The following is a 17,168-nucleotide window of genomic DNA, read 5'->3' as shown; positions in this document are numbered from 1 at the left end:
ATAAGTTAGACACTTTCTCACTCCTAGAAGGGAGAACCAGGGCACAGTCAATCTGAACAAAACAAAGTCACACTTCTAGGCCTCACATCTTCTGGGCTTTTTTAAAGGGCTTCCCACAGCACACAGCATGCCTCGCAGGCTCAGGTGGGCCCACTCCATGACTGCTACTGTCCAAGGTGGTCATCCCATGGTACCAGTGCCTCCACAATGCAGGGGTCTCCCACTGCAACGGGGCTGCATTCACCAAAAGCCTCTCCTAGGCTCTTTTCATAGTGCTAAGCCTCAGTTTCTCTCTTTGAGCTCTTCAATTGCTACTGAGCCTGTACCTTCACCAATGACTTTTTCTGGTCTCTCACAGTGCTAAGCCTCCGTTTATTCTCCATGACCCCTTAAGCCCTCAAAGCTAGTACCACCTGAGAGACTCTTTCAAATAACCAAGTTCAGCTGTCAGCATGAGGTAAACTAGGCCCCAATGGAGCATAGCTTTTGTGTGTTGACCCTGAGGAAACACTCCCCAGATTTCACCTCAGTGATGATGGACTCATCTTAGTCACCATGAATTTCTTAGCTGGAGATGACCAGCGTCGGTGGTCACAGGAAAGCACAGGTTTCATATCAGAGATTTTGGTCTCTTCTTAATCACAGCCAATTCTTCAGCCCCAGCTGACCAGAAACCACAGAGTCCTCATTCAAAATATGCAACAGGGGGCTGGAGAGTTGGCTCATAGGTTAAGAGCACTGGCTGCTCTTCCAGAGGTCCTGAGTTCAATTCCCAGCAACCACGTGATGGCTCATAACCATCTATAATGAGATCTGATGCCCCTTTTGGCATGTTGGTGTACATACAGACAGAACATTGTATATATAATAAATAAATAAATCTTTAAAAATATATATGCAACAGCCCCAAACGGAGTCTTAAAGTGTCTCTCAAAACTTCCCTCTGGAACTTCAGGCCTCAATCATCTGTATGTCTCTCAACATTCTTGTCTTCCAAGCTTCTACCGAACTGCTCACCAATCTTTCAACACCCAATGGCTTTTCTAGCCCAGAATTCCAAAGTTCTTCCACTATCTTTCAAAAAAAAAAACAACAACAACAACAAAAAACAAACACACACGATCAAGTCTGTCACAGCAATATCCCAGCTCCTCATACCAATTTCCACCTTACTTAGGGAAAACTACTGCTGTTAGGAAACACCTTGACCAAAAGCAACTTGGGGAGGAAAGGGTTTATTTGGCTAGTCACACAGTCCATTGAGGAGAGCCGAGGCAGAAACCCAAACTGGGTGGGAATCTGGAGTCGGGAGCTGATGCAGAGGCTATGAAGGAGTGTTGCTTCCTGACTTGCTCAGCCTACCTTAAAAAAAAAAAAATTGAACCTAGGTCCACCAGCCAAGGGGTATTCATACCCACCATGGGCTGGTCCTTCATCTCCAGCAATCACCAATCTAGAAGATGCCCTACAGATTTGCCCACACCTAGACCTTACAGAGGCATTTTCTCAGTTGAGGTTCCTGCCTCTCATAGGACTTCAGTTAGGGCAAATTGACATAAAGCTAGACAGAACAGGAGGTAAGGGTTTATTTGGCTTATTAGTAACAGTATCAACGTCAGGGGAAGCTAAGGCAGGAACTGAAGCAGACACCATGGAGGACCACTGTGCTTGTCACTTCTGGCTTGCTAGGTTTATTTTCTTATATACTTCAGGACCACCTTCCCAGAGATGGCACTAACCACAGAAAATGGGGTCCTTCCAAATCAATTATTTGTTTAAATAATTTATTCACTTTACACCCTGATTGTAGCCCCCTCTTTAGTCTCTTCCCAGTCCCATCCTCCCTCCCTCCCCTCCCCCTCCCCTATTCCTCAGAAAGGGGGAGCCCTTCTCCCCTACCATCTGACCCCAGCCTATCAAGTCTCATCAGGACTGCCTGCATCCTCTTTTTCTGTGGCCTGGTAAGGCCACACTGCCAGGGGGAAGTGATCAAAGAGCGGACAACAGAGTCCATGTTAGAGACTGCCCCTGCTCCCCTTATAAAGGGACCTACATGGAGACTGAGCTGCCTGTTGGCTACATCTGAGAAGGGTTCTAGGGCCTCTCCATACATGGTCCTTGGTTGGTGCATCAGTCTCCCAAATAAATTATTAATCAAGAAAATGCCCCACAAGCTTGCTTATAGGCCAATCTCTTTGGGACACTTTCTCAACTGAATTTCCCTCCTCTTGAGATGACCCTAGTTTATGTCAGGTTGACATAAATAAATACATACTTTTCCTTTCTGAGACAGAGTTTCTCTGTGCAATCATGGCTAACCTGGAACTCACTATATAGATCAGGCTACTCTCAAACTTGGAGATCCACCTGCTCTGCCTCCTTATTGCTAGAATTAAAGGCATGAGCCACCACCACGCCTGCTTCTAACCTTCCTTGTTCCGAGTTCCCGGTGCCTACCTCCAGATATAACACACAGTAGACCCTGAAAACATTGGCTGGGGCCGAGCATGGTGGCACACATTTCTAATTCCAATAGCTGGGAGGCTGAGGCAGGAGGATCTCTTGCTCAAGGTTAGCTTGAGCTACCTAGACTCAAAACAAACAGAACACACAGTCCGGATAAACAGGTGGGAGTGAAAGATGGACGCCCTTAGTGTCGGTGCTGCAAGCATTCCCCACATTTGTTGAACTGAAGATGGTTGAGTACTTCCCCGGCCTATATATAGTAGCTGTACTTTGTGCTTCTTAACCAGAAGCCAGAAGTCCTTGAGTTACTGTACTAGGACTCTAGTGAAGCTGTAAATGAGCTGCAAGCCTTTGAACTACACTAAAACTTAAGCACATGTGCGTTTTCCTGTATCTAAATGTCTTACCTAGATGTTAAAGATTTTTTGTAGCTCCCGTTTTGTAAACTCTATTTGGGGTGTTTAGGCTTCACCCTCTCTTCCAACCTCCCAATCCTACATAGGAGAGAGAAGGTTGGTGGGGAGGGAGGGCCCCTTTACTTCTCCCGGCTGTTTGGGGTCGAGGGGTTCTTTCAGGGCTATACCAATCCCAGTCAACAGCAAATGCCGGCAGCCAGTAGTCTTCCTCAAGCCGTTGCGGCCCAAGTGTTTCTCTCCGCCTGTCTGCTCCAAAGCATCACCAGCAGTCTCTCCAAGCTGCTACACGCCACATGCCATCACCAAATGCCACCACTTTCTTGTTCTGGGCTTTCAGTTTATATCCTCAGAGCCCTAGACCACGCCCCTTTCCGAGCCACACGTGGAAGGCTGTTACCAGCTGGCAAAAGCCATGCCCCACATGAGACAATTAACAAGTGTGGACAAACAGGAGCCCAACTAAAATCCCACACTTGGTGTTAAAACAAAAGCACATTTCTATAACATAACTGAGTTTACAAAGAAACCAAAACTTCCATTACAATTTGTTTTTATTATTTTTTTGTTGATGTGTATGTGTGCGGGTTCTGATCCCCTGGAGCTGGAGTTACAGGTAGTTGGGAATTGTCTGTCCGTGAATACTGAGAACCAAACTCTGGTCCTCTGGAAGAGCAGCACACCTCACGGAGAGAACATAAGCTCCATTTGTCTCCATTTCAGGACCAGGCCTGACTTTAAAAGAAGAGCCACCAGTCCCAGGAATTAGGCCATAGATCACCAATTCCAGGAACAAGACCAGCAAATCCCTTACCCAAGGGACAGCCTGGAGATAACCACAAGAATGGGAAAATATCTTATCCCAGGATGGGGCATCTGCGCTGGGCCTCATCTCATCTTGTAAACATTCGTGGCACAGGAATGCAGCTCACCAACCACCTGAAGCCAATGAGGAATCAACGCTTGCAACTTCTCCGGCATCCAGGCATCCAGCGATGAGGTTTTAGATTACCTACCCTTGCTAGAATACCCCTAGTTTCTTATAAAAAGGCCTGCGCGCCTTTGTCTAGGGTCACCATTTTGTAAAATGGTTTGACCCCTGCATGCAGGTTTTGGGGACATAAACCATTCTTGCCAATTGCATAGGAGAGCGGTGGTCTCCGAGCAGTGATTTCAGACTTAAAGCTCACCCCTGAGCCATGTACTCCAGCCGCCCAGTTTTTAATTTTTAAATTACATTTATTTGTTTGTTTGAGGTTCATTTTTGAGGGTGTCTGCACATGTCACAGCACACAGAGATGAAAAGACAGCTTGCAGGGGTGAGTCCTCGGTTTCCACCATCTAGGTCCTGGGAACCAGACTCTGGTGGCCAGCCAGATTTCTCAGCAAGCCTTTTCTTGCTGATCCACCTCCCCTGCCCCAAATATCCCTTTCCTTTTCTTTTGTTCTTGTTTATTAGTTTCTTGAGACAGGGTTTCTCTGTGTAGCCCTGGCTGTCCTGGAATTCGCTCTGTAGAACAGGCTGGCCTCGAACTCACAGAGATCCACTTGCCTCTGCCTCCTGAGTGCTGGGATTATCCGTGTGTGCCACCACCACCTGGAATCAGTTATTTCTTTTAATTTCCGTCCTTTGGGCAGAACTTTTGCAGTGTTCTCACAAGCAGAGAGATACAGCTGCGGTTAGGTGAAGCAGATTTGTTCAGTCTCTCAGAAGTTTCATAGACTCCGATAATAACAGAGCCCAAAACAATGCAACACAGTTACTTACACAGTAGAAAAGTTACAAGCCTGGGATCTCTGAGGAAGGAGGGCAGAGGCACTGGACTGAAGAGGAAGTCTGTACAATGGAATCTGAAGACAGAAGCTGGGACCAGAGACCTGCATTCAGGTACTGGGAAGGGATGGTGTGTCCTGAGACTTGTGATTTGTTCGGCTTGGCTAAAGTGCAAGGAATATACAGGGCAGCAATAACAGATAAGACTGGACCATCAGGAGAACTGAGTCTTGTTACATGATTCCTCCTCGTGTCAGCTTTTCCTTCTCAATATTGGCATTACGATGGACTGCAGATGTAGCTCAGTTTATAAAATTCTTGCCTAGCATGCAGAAGGCCATAGGTTTAGTCCCCAAGTACCCTATAAATTAGGCATAGTGAATGACTATATTCCCAGAACATAGGAGATGAAGGAAGAAGGATGAGAGGTTCAAGGCCATTGCTAGTTACACAGTGAGTGTGAGGCAAACTTGGGCTACAGGAGACCCTGTTTCTAAAACCTAAAAACCACACAAAACAAAACAAACAAACAAAAAACAAACCACAAACCTCCACATCTGATAAGAAGGTAAGGATGCTTTTAACTTAATTTTTTTGAAAATTTTATGTGGTTTATATAATTTCTAACACCCCTCTCCCTTCAACTCCTCCCATGTTCCCCCACTCCCTCTCATTCATGACTTCTTCTGTGATTGTACTGCACACAAACACTCATGCATGCACACACGCAAACATGCATACATACATACTCAAAAACAGACACATACGCACACACGAACACTTGCATACAATCTCAAAGACACATACATCCTACTAAGCCCATTTATGTACATTAGGTACACATGCTTGGGTTGACCCCTGGGGATAACCTATCAGTATGTTTGTCTCTGGAGCAAAATGGATTCTCCCTCCCTCCTCAGCCATTGTTTGCCACTAGCTCTTCATCCAGAGGTAGAGCCATCCAGGCTGGCACGTCTAGTAGGCCTTGTTTAGGTGACCGTATTGTTGAGATTTCATGGATGAAGCTTTTATAATCCTCCAGCTCCTTCTTCCCAATGTTTCCTAAGGTGTTTGTGGTCACCCTGTAGATGTGGGAGGGTCTCTGTGACCACCAGGGCCAGCAGAGTGTCTGTGTGGAGGAGGCAAGAAGGAAGTCTGGTTCAACATGACTCAGCAGCCAATGCTAGTTCAAATTTAGTCTGACACAGGGAAGTTTATTTTAGGCATATTTTTTGTTGTTGGTTTTTCAAGGCAGGGTTTGTTTCTCTGTGTGTAGCTCCGGCTGTCCTGGAATTTGCTCTGTAGATCTATTTGGCCTCGAACTAACAGAGGCCTGCTTCTGTCTCCCAAGTGCTGGATTAAAGGTGTGTGGCACCATGCCCAGCTGCTCAGCTCCTGTTTAATACCTATTGCTTCCTAAATACTAAATATCTAGGTTCTGGAAGATACAGAAGTCAACAAACCGAACAACAACAAAAATCCTCATCCTCCTACTTAATATCTGATAAGCATAATGAAATGCCTGTAATCCCAGAGCTTGGGATACTGGGTCAGGAGTATTATCCTGATTCGGGATGATCTTGGGGTATACATCCCGTACCAGGCCAGCAGAAGATACATAGCAAAACTTCGTGTCCAAAATACAAAAAGGACTGGGGATATGGAGCAGTCAATAAAGGGTTTGCTGTGAAGCCTGAGGACCCAAGCGCAGATACCCAGCTCTCCGGTCAAGTCTAGGCCAGAGCCCAGGTGGCAGCAATCCCAACTCCGAAAGGGTGGAGACAGCAGAGTGCCTTTGGACTGGCTGGTCAGCTCTCTAGCCAAACGTGGAAGAGGCTCTCAGGAGGCAAAGCGCAGGGGCTGAGATGGCCCAGTGGACAAACTGCCTGAGCGGGGGTGCGATGCCTGTCCTCGAAGCTCTGGGGGAGCACACAGGCGGGAACCACGGGGCCTCGCAGGCCATAGCTCTGCAGCCTCAAGCTGTTTGTCGCCACTCCTTGGGCAAGCCTCTAATCTCCCAAAATATTTACATTATGATTCAGGGCAGTTGCAAAGCTAGTCACAAAACGGCAACGGTAAGAATTTTATGGCTGGGGTCACCACAACATGGGGAACTGGATTAAAGAGTGGCAGCGTTAGGAAGGTCGGGAGCCACCGTGGCCTGGCTGAACGTAAGAGAGACCCTAACTCAAGGACAAAGGTGGGGAGCGAGAGAAAGGTCAGGAAGGAAACAGGAGCGTGCTCGGCTCCCGGTGACGTCACGGGTTCTGTGACGCGGCTCCTCTGTGACGGCAACAGCAGCGGGAGGGTCGCAGAAGCTCGGGCTGAGCGGGCCGCGCCGCCCGGGGCTCAGGCAGGGTCCGACCCGGCGGCGCGAGGCAGCTGAGGGAGGGCCTAGGGCTTTGGCTGCGGCGACTTCGGCTTCCCAGGGGGGCAGCCCCAGGTCAGGATGCGGCGGAGCCCGGCCGCATCCTCTCACAACCACACACCCAATTTCTTCAGCGAGAACAGCAATAGTTCCCACAGCGCGACTTCGGGGGACAGCAATGGGCTCCGGTCCGCTGGGCCGGAGCTCGGGGAGCCCGAGGGCAGAAGGGCCCGGGGCTCGAGCTGTGGTGAGCCCGCCATAAGCCCAGGAGTGCCCGGAGGAGACACCTGGGCAGGAAGCTCTCGGCCGATGCCTGCGCCTCGGAGCCACACTAGGCCGACCGCCTGTGGCGCGGCAACCGTGAGGGGCGGGGCCTCGGGTGCGGGCGGGGTCGAGCCCGGGGGGCGAGAGGGCGGGGCGGGCTCGCGGGGCGGGGCCCGGCGCGGACCTAGGTGCAGTTCAGGCTCGCGCCTGAGGGGGGCGCGCGCATCACGAGTCCCTGAGGGGCAGGGCTCGGTGCCATGGCTGGTCCCGGGAGGGGGCGGAGGAAACCCAGTGCCCGGGCGTGGGTGAGGAGGCGCCACCGCGCTGGCGTGACTGGCAGCCTGGACCCGTGCCCGGCCGCACAGGCAGCCAGGCTGGAGCGGGTTCTTCCGCTGAGTGAGCCTCTCCTGCCCCGGGTCTTGGGGGTGCGCAGGGAGAGTGGCATGGGGGTGCGGCAGGACCGAGGCCTGTCTGAGAGGCCGCCCAGCTGTTTGGCAGCTAGCTCAGGAGCCTGCGCCCGGGCCCCGGGGGAAGAGAGGGCCTGCGGTGCACAACACCTCAATGGAGCCCTGGGCTCCCGCAGAACCGGCTGGATCTCCTGTAGTCCTGGAGGAACAACTCGGCCTTCTCCCGACCCTGGATCTGAGGCAGGAGATGCCTCCCGCGAGGGTGTCCAAGAGCTTCCTGAGTACGAGCCAGGCCAGCCCCATCCCCTCTGACCTGGCACTCGGAACCCCAGTTCTGCTCGAGCCTGGGGTCGAGAATCCAACCCGGATCCCCTTTGACCTCTGCTCTCGGAACCCCAATTCTCCTGCCCGAGCCCGAGTCCCAGTGTGCAGCCTCAGTCCACCCTTGCCTTCTGAGCCCCAGGCCCTGCCCCCCCACCCCCAGCCCTTCTGAACCTGTACCACCTCACCCTCATGGCTTGCCCTCTCTTGAGCTGCTTCTCCCGTCCCCAGGCCTCCTCTTTCAGGTGCTGAGCGTGTTGTTATCCGTGGCAGGAGACGTGCTGGTCTGTGTGTACAGGTCAGAGGGGAGGGGCGGGTCTCGGGGAAGGGTAGCTGGGCTTGGCCCCACCAAGGCTTGAGCTGATTCAGATCTGGTTGAGTTGTGTTCCCGGGAACTTGGTGGGTCTAGGACCTTGGGGTGGAGGCTAGGATGGATCAGGGCCCGTGGGCATCAGCATCCACCCCGGTTCCTTAGGGAGGTCTGCTCCATCCGCTTCCTGTTCACTGCTCTGTCGCTCCTGAGCATCTTTCTGGCAGGTGAGGAGCATGGATTCCCTGGGGTCCCAGCTCTGCGGCCCCATGTCTGTGACCTCAGCCCACTCCTAGTGACCCCCACTTGGTCTCCCACGGTCCTCCTGTAGCCCCAGACCGCCCCCAACCCCTTTGTTCTCCTCCCTGTTCCTGTTATACCAGAGGACGCCCCTTCCCCTCCTTCTCCAGCACTCTGGTGGGGGCTCCTGTACCTGGTCCCTCCTTTGGAGAATGTGAGTTGGGGAGATCCTGTCCCCAGGTGGGGTAGAGGCTGTGTGGGGCCTGGGCTGCTGGGATGGGGCAATGTGGGGAGCACTGAATCCCAGAGGCCAGCCAAGAATGGTAGGGAAGGGGAGGAATTTCCAAACAGGTGCTGATGTGGGAGAAGGGTGCTGATTTGTCCCTTCCTCAACAGGAACCTAAGGACATGCTGACTCTAAGGTAAAGGAGCCGATCTGGGGTGGGACTGGGCAGCTCTGAGAGTGCATCCGCCTGTGGGGGCCTTCTGGAATGAGCGCCCAGGGACAGGTCGCTAAACCTGTGCTGCTTACCTCCGCCTGCAGCCAGTACCACCAGCGTGTGCATTCTCAGGGCCAGCAACTGCAGCACCTCCAGGCAGAACTGGACAAACTCCACAAGGAGGTGTCCAGTGTTCGAGCAGTCCACAGTGAGGTAAGTCCCCGCCCAGGGGCTCGAGGGGCCTAGCTGGAGGGGGTGGCTCAGGGGCCTAACTACGTTCACTCAGAGGCTTCACTTTAGAACGGCCACATCCCTGGGTCCTGAGACAAATCCTCAGCCCAGATACCTACTATGGGAAATCTTTCTCAAGGCTCTGAGCTTGACTTACTTGAAGCAGCCTGTAAGCTAGCCTGCAACCCTCCTGGTGTACCCTCTCTCTCATTAGAGAGTGGCCAAGCTCGTGTTCCAGAGGCTGAATGAGGACTTTGTGCGGAAACCCGACTATGCACTGAGCTCTGTGGGTAAGACGCAGATGTGTGGAAAGAATTGGAGTCAGTCGTAGACAACCATTCTACCTCATTGATGAGAAACCCTAGGAGCCCCTGAAAGAGGTGTGTGCCTATTCTAGGAGCCTCCATCGACCTGGAGAAGACATCCAGTGACTATGAGGACACCAACACTGCCTACTTCTGGAATCGCTTGAGCTTCTGGAACTATGCCCGCCCACCCTCAGTCATACTGGAGGTAGGCCTGGACCCAGAGTGCTTGGGGATAGTACCAACAAGCCGAGGACAAGAATCAACTTGGTGGAGGGAGGACGGAGCTGAGGTCAGTTTGGCCTCAGGAGGTGCCCCATGGGAGGCAGGGTCTTGTATGGTGCAGGAAGGCTCCTGTCAGGCCAAGGATGGGGTTAAAGTGGGAAGAACTGTTAAGTGCTGGGGACTCAGCATGGCCTCATCTGGCTAGGCCACAAGCAGAGCAGAAGGCAGAGCTCTGAGCTGAGCAGGGTCTTGCTGTGCAGCTCAGGGTGTCTGGTCTCCTTGGTTTGTCATACGTTCTGCCCAAACACTGCAGCCAGATGTGTTCCCTGGAAACTGCTGGGCTTTTGAAGGTGACCAGGGCCAGGTGGTAATCCGACTGCCAGGCCACGTGCAGCTCAGCGACATCACCCTGCAGCACCCTCCACCCACCGTGGCACACACTGGAGGAGCCAGCAGCGCACCCCGGGACTTTGCCGTCTTTGTGAGTGGGGCTGAGGCCAGAAGGTGGGGAATTTTTGTTAGAAAACACTAGGGCGGTGTTTGTCATTGTGATCATCTGTAAACTGGACACACTTCCACCTGACTGATAGGCTGCCATAGGTTGTAACCGTATCCAGATCTTAGGAATGGCTTGCCAAACTCTATACATATTATTTCATTACATCTGCAAAACCCATGAAGTACTGCTGCCTCTTCCCATCTGAAGAGGGACCATAGTGCTCTAAAAGAAGTGATTATAAGCTGAGTCACATTACTTTTTAATTTTTAAAAAATATATGAGTGTTTTTGCCTGTATGTATAGTATGTGCACCATTTGCATGCCTAGTGCCCAGCAGGTCAGAAGAGGGTGTTGGGTCCTCTGGAATCCAACAGTTGTGAGCCACCATGTGGGTTCTGGGAACCCAACCTGGGTCCTTGCAAGAACCATCTTTCCAGCCCTGCCAACAACCTATCAGCCTGGTTTGCTTGCTTAAGACAGGGTCACTGTGTGTAGCTCAGGTTGACTTTAAACTCACAGTCCTGGCCGAGCACCCTGGTGCTAGGACATCCTGCCTAGTACTGGTTCTTCAAGCCTCCATTCCACACTCCATTTCCTGCCGTGGGAACATGAACCAGAACACAGGCAGCTCCTGAACACACATCCTCAACAATGGTCGTCTCTCCCGCTGCACCCTGTGCCTCACTGTTCCTTCATATACTTCACCCACCAGGGACTCCAGGTTGATGACAAGACTGAAGTGTTCTTGGGAAAGTTCGTCTTTGATGTGCAGAAATCTGAAATTCAGACTTTCCACTTAGAGGTGTGTTTATCTCTGGGGTGAGAGTGCCGAGGTGTCGGGCAGTGAATAGTGACGGAGGGCACTCTTGAGGGAGCAGTTATTGGCATGATCCATTTGTCTCCCCAGAATGATCCCCCATCTGCCTTCCCCAAGGTGAAGATTCAGATCCTAAGCAACTGGGGTCATCCACGTTTCACATGCTTATATCGAGTCCGTGCGCATGGTGTGCGGACCTCAGAGTGGGCAGAGGACAATGCCACAGAGGTCACTGGGGGGGCCCAGTAAAAATGCAGATGGTTGGAGTAAATTGAGGTTTGTGCTAACGAAAACTGCATCAGTGCTGGGAAGTCATCCTTTGGGGAAAGCTCCCGCTGCCTTGTGGCATGGCAGTATGGCAGAAGATGCCTTTCCACACCTCTCCCCCTTTCCTGGAAAGGCACAGGGACATACAGTAGCAGCATCAGGGTCTCCCATATGCCAGAGAAGGTTCTGTGGACATTCTACACTGTAAATGACACAACTTGATCCTCAGAGAAGGAAACTGCTCAGGCAAGCCACTCACTTCAGTCACACAACTTGTGGAAAGTAACATCAGAGTGGCCGTCCTCAAGAGGCCTTCCCTTTCAGCTGGAGAACTACCAGGCAACCGAAGCCATACTTGTGCCCAATCCTCCCCCAGTTCCTGGAAATGACCTCAGTTCCTGCTAGGTAGAGAGATGGGAAACTCTCTGGCAAACCCTGAAAAGGTAAGAACTGGAAAACGCTAGGAAACATTTTGAGTCAAAGCTGACTCAGGCTTGGTAGACCCTATGAAGCTGGTTATTCCTAGGGCCTAGGGTCACCTGTTCCACCAGATCTAAGCATCTTCACTGCAATGGTAAAAGAACTGGTGGGCGGGAAGTGCCAACAGGCAGTCAAATAATTTGAGTTCCTAAGGGTGAAAAAGAGCCTAAGCATGAGCAGAGAGATCGCAAGGCCACACGGAGAAATGCTATCTCAAAAACAAAACAAAAAATTCACCAGCTAAGTTTAGAGCTGGTAAGATGTCTCAGCAGGTAAAAGCTACCAAACCTGACAACTAGAATTTGATCCCTGAGAGCCACATGGTGAAATGAGAGACAACTTTGCAAAGTTGTCCTCTGACCTCCATGTGCCATGGCACTTACATACAAAATAACTTAGGTATAGTAAAAAAAAAAAAAAAAAAAAAAAATTAAAAGTCATTAAGATGACTCAAGCGGGCTAAAGGGGCTTGCCACCAAGTCTTTGGACCTGAGTTCAATCTCAGGGACACACACAATAGATAGCCAAGACCCACAGGATTGTCTTTTGACCTCCGTGTACCAGGCAGGGTACATACGCATACATAATAAATGTATTGGGAACAAATTAAAACTAAGGTTAAAGATAGGACTAAGGGCTTGGGGATAGTGCTGATAGCTGTCCAGAAGAAGGTCCAAAGCTTCAAAATTTCAACATAAGACGCTTATAATTCCGTAATAATCAGAACCAATTCAAATAGGCAAAAGACTCATAGACACTTCTTAAAACATGAATAACAGGCTAATGACATGATCAACAGCATAAGTGACTAGAAAAATGAAAAACAAAACTACCACAAGATCGTTACAAACCCACCCGTGAGTGGCTAAATATGAGACCAAAAGGCCACTCAAGAGGCAGCGGTAGGAGTTCTGTGAGGTTGAGGGCAGAAGAGTCAGTACTATTCAGAGCAAAGGCTGGTCATGGTGCACACCTTCAATCCCAGCACATGGGAGGCAAAGGCGGTGGAACTCTGAGGTCTAGCCTAGCCTGGTCTACTCTTATCTCCAAAAAAACCCCAACCAACCAAACAACAAAAAACTAAAACTAAGGCTGGCAGAGCACAAGTTTGCCTAGTCTGTAAGTGGCCATGGTGTCCTGGGGCTGCAGAGATGGCTCAGTGGTTAAGAGCCCTGGCTGCTCTTGCAGAGGACCTGGGTTCAATTCCCAGCACTCACGTGGTAGCTAACAACTGTGTAACTCCAGTTCCGGGAGATCTAACACCCTCACATATAATGCAAGCAATATGCCAATGCACAAAAAATATAAACCATTAAAAAAAAAAAAGGAAAGTGTTCTGGTTTCAGTTCTCAGGACACATACAAGGCAGTTTAACCACAGGAAGCAAACTCTCTTGAGATTCATCTAAGGCTGGCCTAGAACTCATTATGTAGCCCAGGTTAGTAAAGTTCAAGGCGGCACTCCTACCTCAGGTACTGTAGTGCTAGGATTGCAGATGGGAGCCGCCTTGATTGGCTTCCACACACACTTTTAGTACATGAGTGCATACCATTGCTAGAGTGAAGGCCAGACAACTTTGTGGAGTTTAATTTTCCTTCCACCTTTACATGGACCCTACAACTAGAACTCGGCTTGTTCAGCTTATATGGCAAGGACTTTACCCAGTGGACAGTCTTGCAAGGCCCTCTTTGTTTTTGAAACAGGGTCTTATTGTAGCCCAGGCTATTTTCAAACTAACTGTGCAGTGGAAGATGTCTTTGAACTCTAGAAGTCCTAAATATGTTCCGAGATAAGCACAATCCCCACCACCAAACACAAAACAAATGCAGTCACTGAAATAGAATTTATTATTGATATATGGATACATTTTAAAGAGCAGGTTAGCATATATAAAAATAAATTTGCATAGAGTATAAAACATGAAACAGTAACAGCTAAGGAGGAAATTTTTCAACACATCGGAAGAATAAAGGCTCTGACACACAGAGCCCATGAACAGGCTCCTGAGAAACAAGTTCATGTATGAAATGGTATCTAACCTATATAAGGAAAGAAATGAAACTAAAATTGAGATTTGGTGAAGGTGACCATGGTTAACAAATGGGATGCGTGAGACCATAAGTTTATACAGAAGGCACCTGTAATAACTGCTAACATTTTATCCTCTGTGATCTACCTTTCCCACAGTGAGGAACCAATTCCTCAAAAACGTGTGTAAGCAGAATAAAAACGAATCTCTGTAATTTAAGGAAATTACTAAACTCTGGTATATTCTTACAAAAGAATAATATAAACTTGAAAAGGGGAGAAGGCAGTAAGTTTTGATGGATAAGGCATCCCAAATAATTGCAAAGCAGATTAAAAAGAAAAGCACATGTGATAACAGTTGTTTTATCTGACCTGAAACTCACAGTGTAACTCAAGTCTACCTCGGACTCACAGCAATCCTCCTGCCTCAGACTTTTGAGTATTGGGATTATAGCCATGAGCCACCCATCTTTGTTCCCATTATTATATAATACTGATATTTGAAACAATGTGTTATCAGAATAGAAAACATTATAAAACACCTCTCTGCCTCCTGGGAGCTGGGGTTCAAATTGTGCTCCACCATGCCTGACCAGCAGGCTGAGTGTGAAGTATTAATTTTGCATTTAGGAGCTCTCCTTCTTCAAAGAAAAACCTGTTTTTTCTTGTTCACTAAACTAGGACTATATAGAGCATTACAGTACTATATAGGCACTGAGTGCACCGTAGTTCCGGCTACTGCATAAAGTGGACCTCATAGAGTCTGCAGGCAGCCTTGGCAATGTGGTTAAGATGTGTCCCTCCTATAAAGGTTTCTCTATATGTGTTAAATCTTCAATAAGCAGCAGCTGGCACAGTGGGTCCAGTGGGAAGTGGGGTAGGAAGACCAGGAATTCAAGTCATCCTACACAATGCAGGGCCAACCTGAGCTATGAGATTTTATGTCAAAAAAGCATGTAAAATCAGGACTGCCAACCAGGCATGGCGTAGCACATGTCTGTAATTCCAGCATCTATGAAGTTGAGGCAGGATAGTAAATTGCAGCCAGCCTGGGCTACACAAGTGTTCCCACAAAACCAAGGAACAGGGCTAGTACAAAGAGGTCTAACACCCCTCCCTCTGCTCTGAAACATGTCAGTCTCAGGCCATTGCTACTTCTTCAGGGACAGCACCTTCCATCTTGTTCATGTTCCCAGCTCGGCCACCCCAGGAGAAAGTGACAACCACATGCATGCTTATGCTTCCTGTTTTCACTCAAGTCCAATGTCAACAAACTTTGGCTATCTATACCAGTCTACAACCCTGAGGAAGGGGGTGGTCTTTTCTGAAGGAGAGGGTGCAGGGACAGGCAGGCATGTCAAAAAGCAGCAGTAACAGAAGCACATCTAAAAGTATCGAATATGAAGTGGGTAGAATGTTTAGGGTTGGTCCATACCCAGAGGCTTGTGTAGCTAAAGGTGAAGACTGACCATGGCCTACTCTCCAAGGGAGCCTATGCCTGGGGGGCCTGCGCAGGGCCCTTGTTTGGGGCTGGAGGTGCCTTTAATGGGGCCCAACCTTGGGCTCTGAAGTAGGACACCAGCTGAGTGGGCACCTCTGCAAGTACAGTCTGTGCCAGGGTTTCCCGGGGAGCCTGTCAAGAGAAGAAAGGCACCGGCCGTGAGGGCCTGTACAGCCTCTACACCTTACCCAAAATTCACCCTTTCCCAGACCTTCGTAAAAAGGTTTTATCTACTGTCCCTCAGCCCCACTCCCATCACACCTCCCACTCACATTCTGAAATCGTCGGTAAGGCACAAACTGCACTATGTCCCGGGCAGCTGCTTCTCCAGCGCGTGTACGGAGAGGGCCACCATCAGCATCCAGCTGTTCCATGATCTCAAAGTCAGCGCCACCAACGCCCACAATGATCACTGACATGGGCAGCTTTGAGGCTTGCACCACAGCTTCACATGTGGCCTCCACATCTGTCACAGCACCGTCAGTCAAAATCAACAGCACGAAGTATTGCTAGAGACAAATGCACATGTCTATTGAGGCAGACCGTCTTTCCCAGACCCCTCCCAAAACCCAGGTACACATTGCCGCTGGTGAGGTGCTGGTCATTCCACGGTCCCCGACTCGTCAGTGCCACGGCTACCCACAGCTCTTACCGAGGCTGTCCTCTGCTGTGCAGCCTGGGCTGCAAACCTGGCCACGTGGTTGATGATGGGTGCAAAATTGGTGGGGCCGTAGAGACGAACTTGGGGCAGTGCCAGGCGGTAGGCATCTACAATACCCTGGATGCCTACAGGGAAAAGGAGAAAATACTGTAAAGTTGTAGACCTTAGGCCACATGGGATTAAGCTATCCATCTTAGCCCAGAAGGTTTGGAAAACCCAGAAGTGTTTCACCATTGTCACTCAGGACACCCAACAAATGAAACTCATGGACAGACAGTAGGACTTGCTATAAATATCTTGAATTAAAAGACAGATTAAGAGTTATCTTCTGAGCTGGGGGAATAGTTTAGCTTGTTTATCTTAGTACTTTGGAAACTGAAGCAAGAGGATTGCTGTATCAAGACAGCCTGGCATACACAGTACCACAGATTATTGTTGTGCCTGCATGTACACCTGCACGCCAGAGGAGGACACCCGATCTCATTATAGATGATTGCGAGCCACCATGTGGTTGCTGGGAATTGAACTCAGGACCTTTAGAAGAGCAGCCAGTGCTCTTAACCTCTGAGCCATCTCTCCAGTCCTACAGTACCACTCTTAAAGGAGATAAGGCCAGCGGGGTGGCTCAGCAGGTAAAGGTACTTGGCCCAAGTCCAGCGACCTGAGTTCCATCCATAGAATCACATAAGGCTAGAGGGAAAGAACAGACCCCACAAGGCAAACCCCACCTTGCCTTGGCCTCCCAGAGGCTGGGCTTGGCCTGGGTCACAAGTTCAAGGCTAGCCTACAAAGTTCTAGGTCATCCCAGCAGAGCACACAGAGACTGCACAAGAAGGAAAAAGAAAGCCTGGCAAACTAAGAAGAGCAAGAATTTATCTAAATTTAGATTGTAATATATGTATGTAGTATATGTAATGCAAGAAAGGGGGACTGTACAGGGACAGAAAAGGTCTCAGAGAGGGCCCCATCAGATAAGGTGATGAGCTGGGCCTGCACCTGTGATCTGAAATCAGAGGCAGGTGGATCCCTGTGAGTTTGAAGCCAGCCTGGTCTACAAGTTTAGTCCAGGACAGCCAAGGCTACATAGAGAAACCCTGTTTTGGGGAGAAAAAAAAAAAAAAAAAAAAAAAAAAAAAAAAAAAAAAAAAAAA

General features: G+C 49.7%; 2 protein-coding genes across 12 annotated transcripts in view; one reads left to right on the top strand and one right to left on the bottom strand.

Annotated features, from left to right (window-relative positions):
- The first annotated feature begins 5,846 nt into the window (after positions 1-5,846).
- Positions 5,847-13,580, top strand: Spag4 (sperm associated antigen 4). 4 transcript variants are annotated; one of them, XM_055602324.1, is made up of 12 exons: positions 5,847-7,400; positions 7,869-7,973; positions 8,245-8,311; positions 8,489-8,550; positions 8,734-8,777; positions 8,960-8,985; positions 9,108-9,216; positions 9,449-9,524; positions 9,632-9,747; positions 10,078-10,245; positions 10,976-11,065; positions 11,171-13,580. In XM_055602324.1, exons 1-12 carry the CDS (start codon positions 7,103-7,105, stop codon positions 11,327-11,329), a joined length of 1,320 nt encoding a protein of 439 aa, XP_055458299.1. In that variant the 5' UTR covers positions 5,847-7,102; the 3' UTR covers positions 11,330-13,580. The 4 variants fall into 4 exon arrangements, with proteins under 4 accessions (XP_055458299.1, XP_055458298.1, XP_055458301.1 ...); XM_055602323.1 differs by having other exon boundaries at positions 8,707-8,777; XM_055602326.1 differs by lacking the exon at positions 5,847-7,400 and adding an exon at positions 7,508-7,681 and having other exon boundaries at positions 8,707-8,777.
- A 76-nt stretch (positions 13,581-13,656) lies between these two features.
- LOC129672736 (RNA-binding protein 12) overlaps positions 13,657-17,168 on the bottom strand; it is a 41,986-nt gene continuing 38,474 nt past the window's right edge. For all 8 annotated transcript variants that reach the window (XM_055602315.1, XM_055602317.1, XM_055602320.1 and 5 more), the window contains 3 exons: positions 16,009-16,142; positions 15,629-15,865; positions 13,657-15,488 (listed from right to left, as the gene is read on the bottom strand). In XM_055602315.1, coding sequence (XP_055458290.1) covers positions 15,348-15,488; positions 15,629-15,865; positions 16,009-16,142 — 512 coding nt within the window. In that variant the 3' untranslated portion in view covers positions 13,657-15,347. The remainder of the gene's footprint in view (positions 15,489-15,628; positions 15,866-16,008; positions 16,143-17,168) is intronic.

Source organism: Psammomys obesus, unplaced genomic scaffold, assembly GCF_907164565.1.
Source record: "Psammomys obesus unplaced genomic scaffold, mPsaObe1.curated_primary_1811, whole genome shotgun sequence".
NCBI lineage: Eukaryota > Metazoa > Chordata > Mammalia > Rodentia > Muridae > Psammomys > Psammomys obesus.
This window is presented reverse-complemented; position numbering and strand designations above follow the sequence as displayed.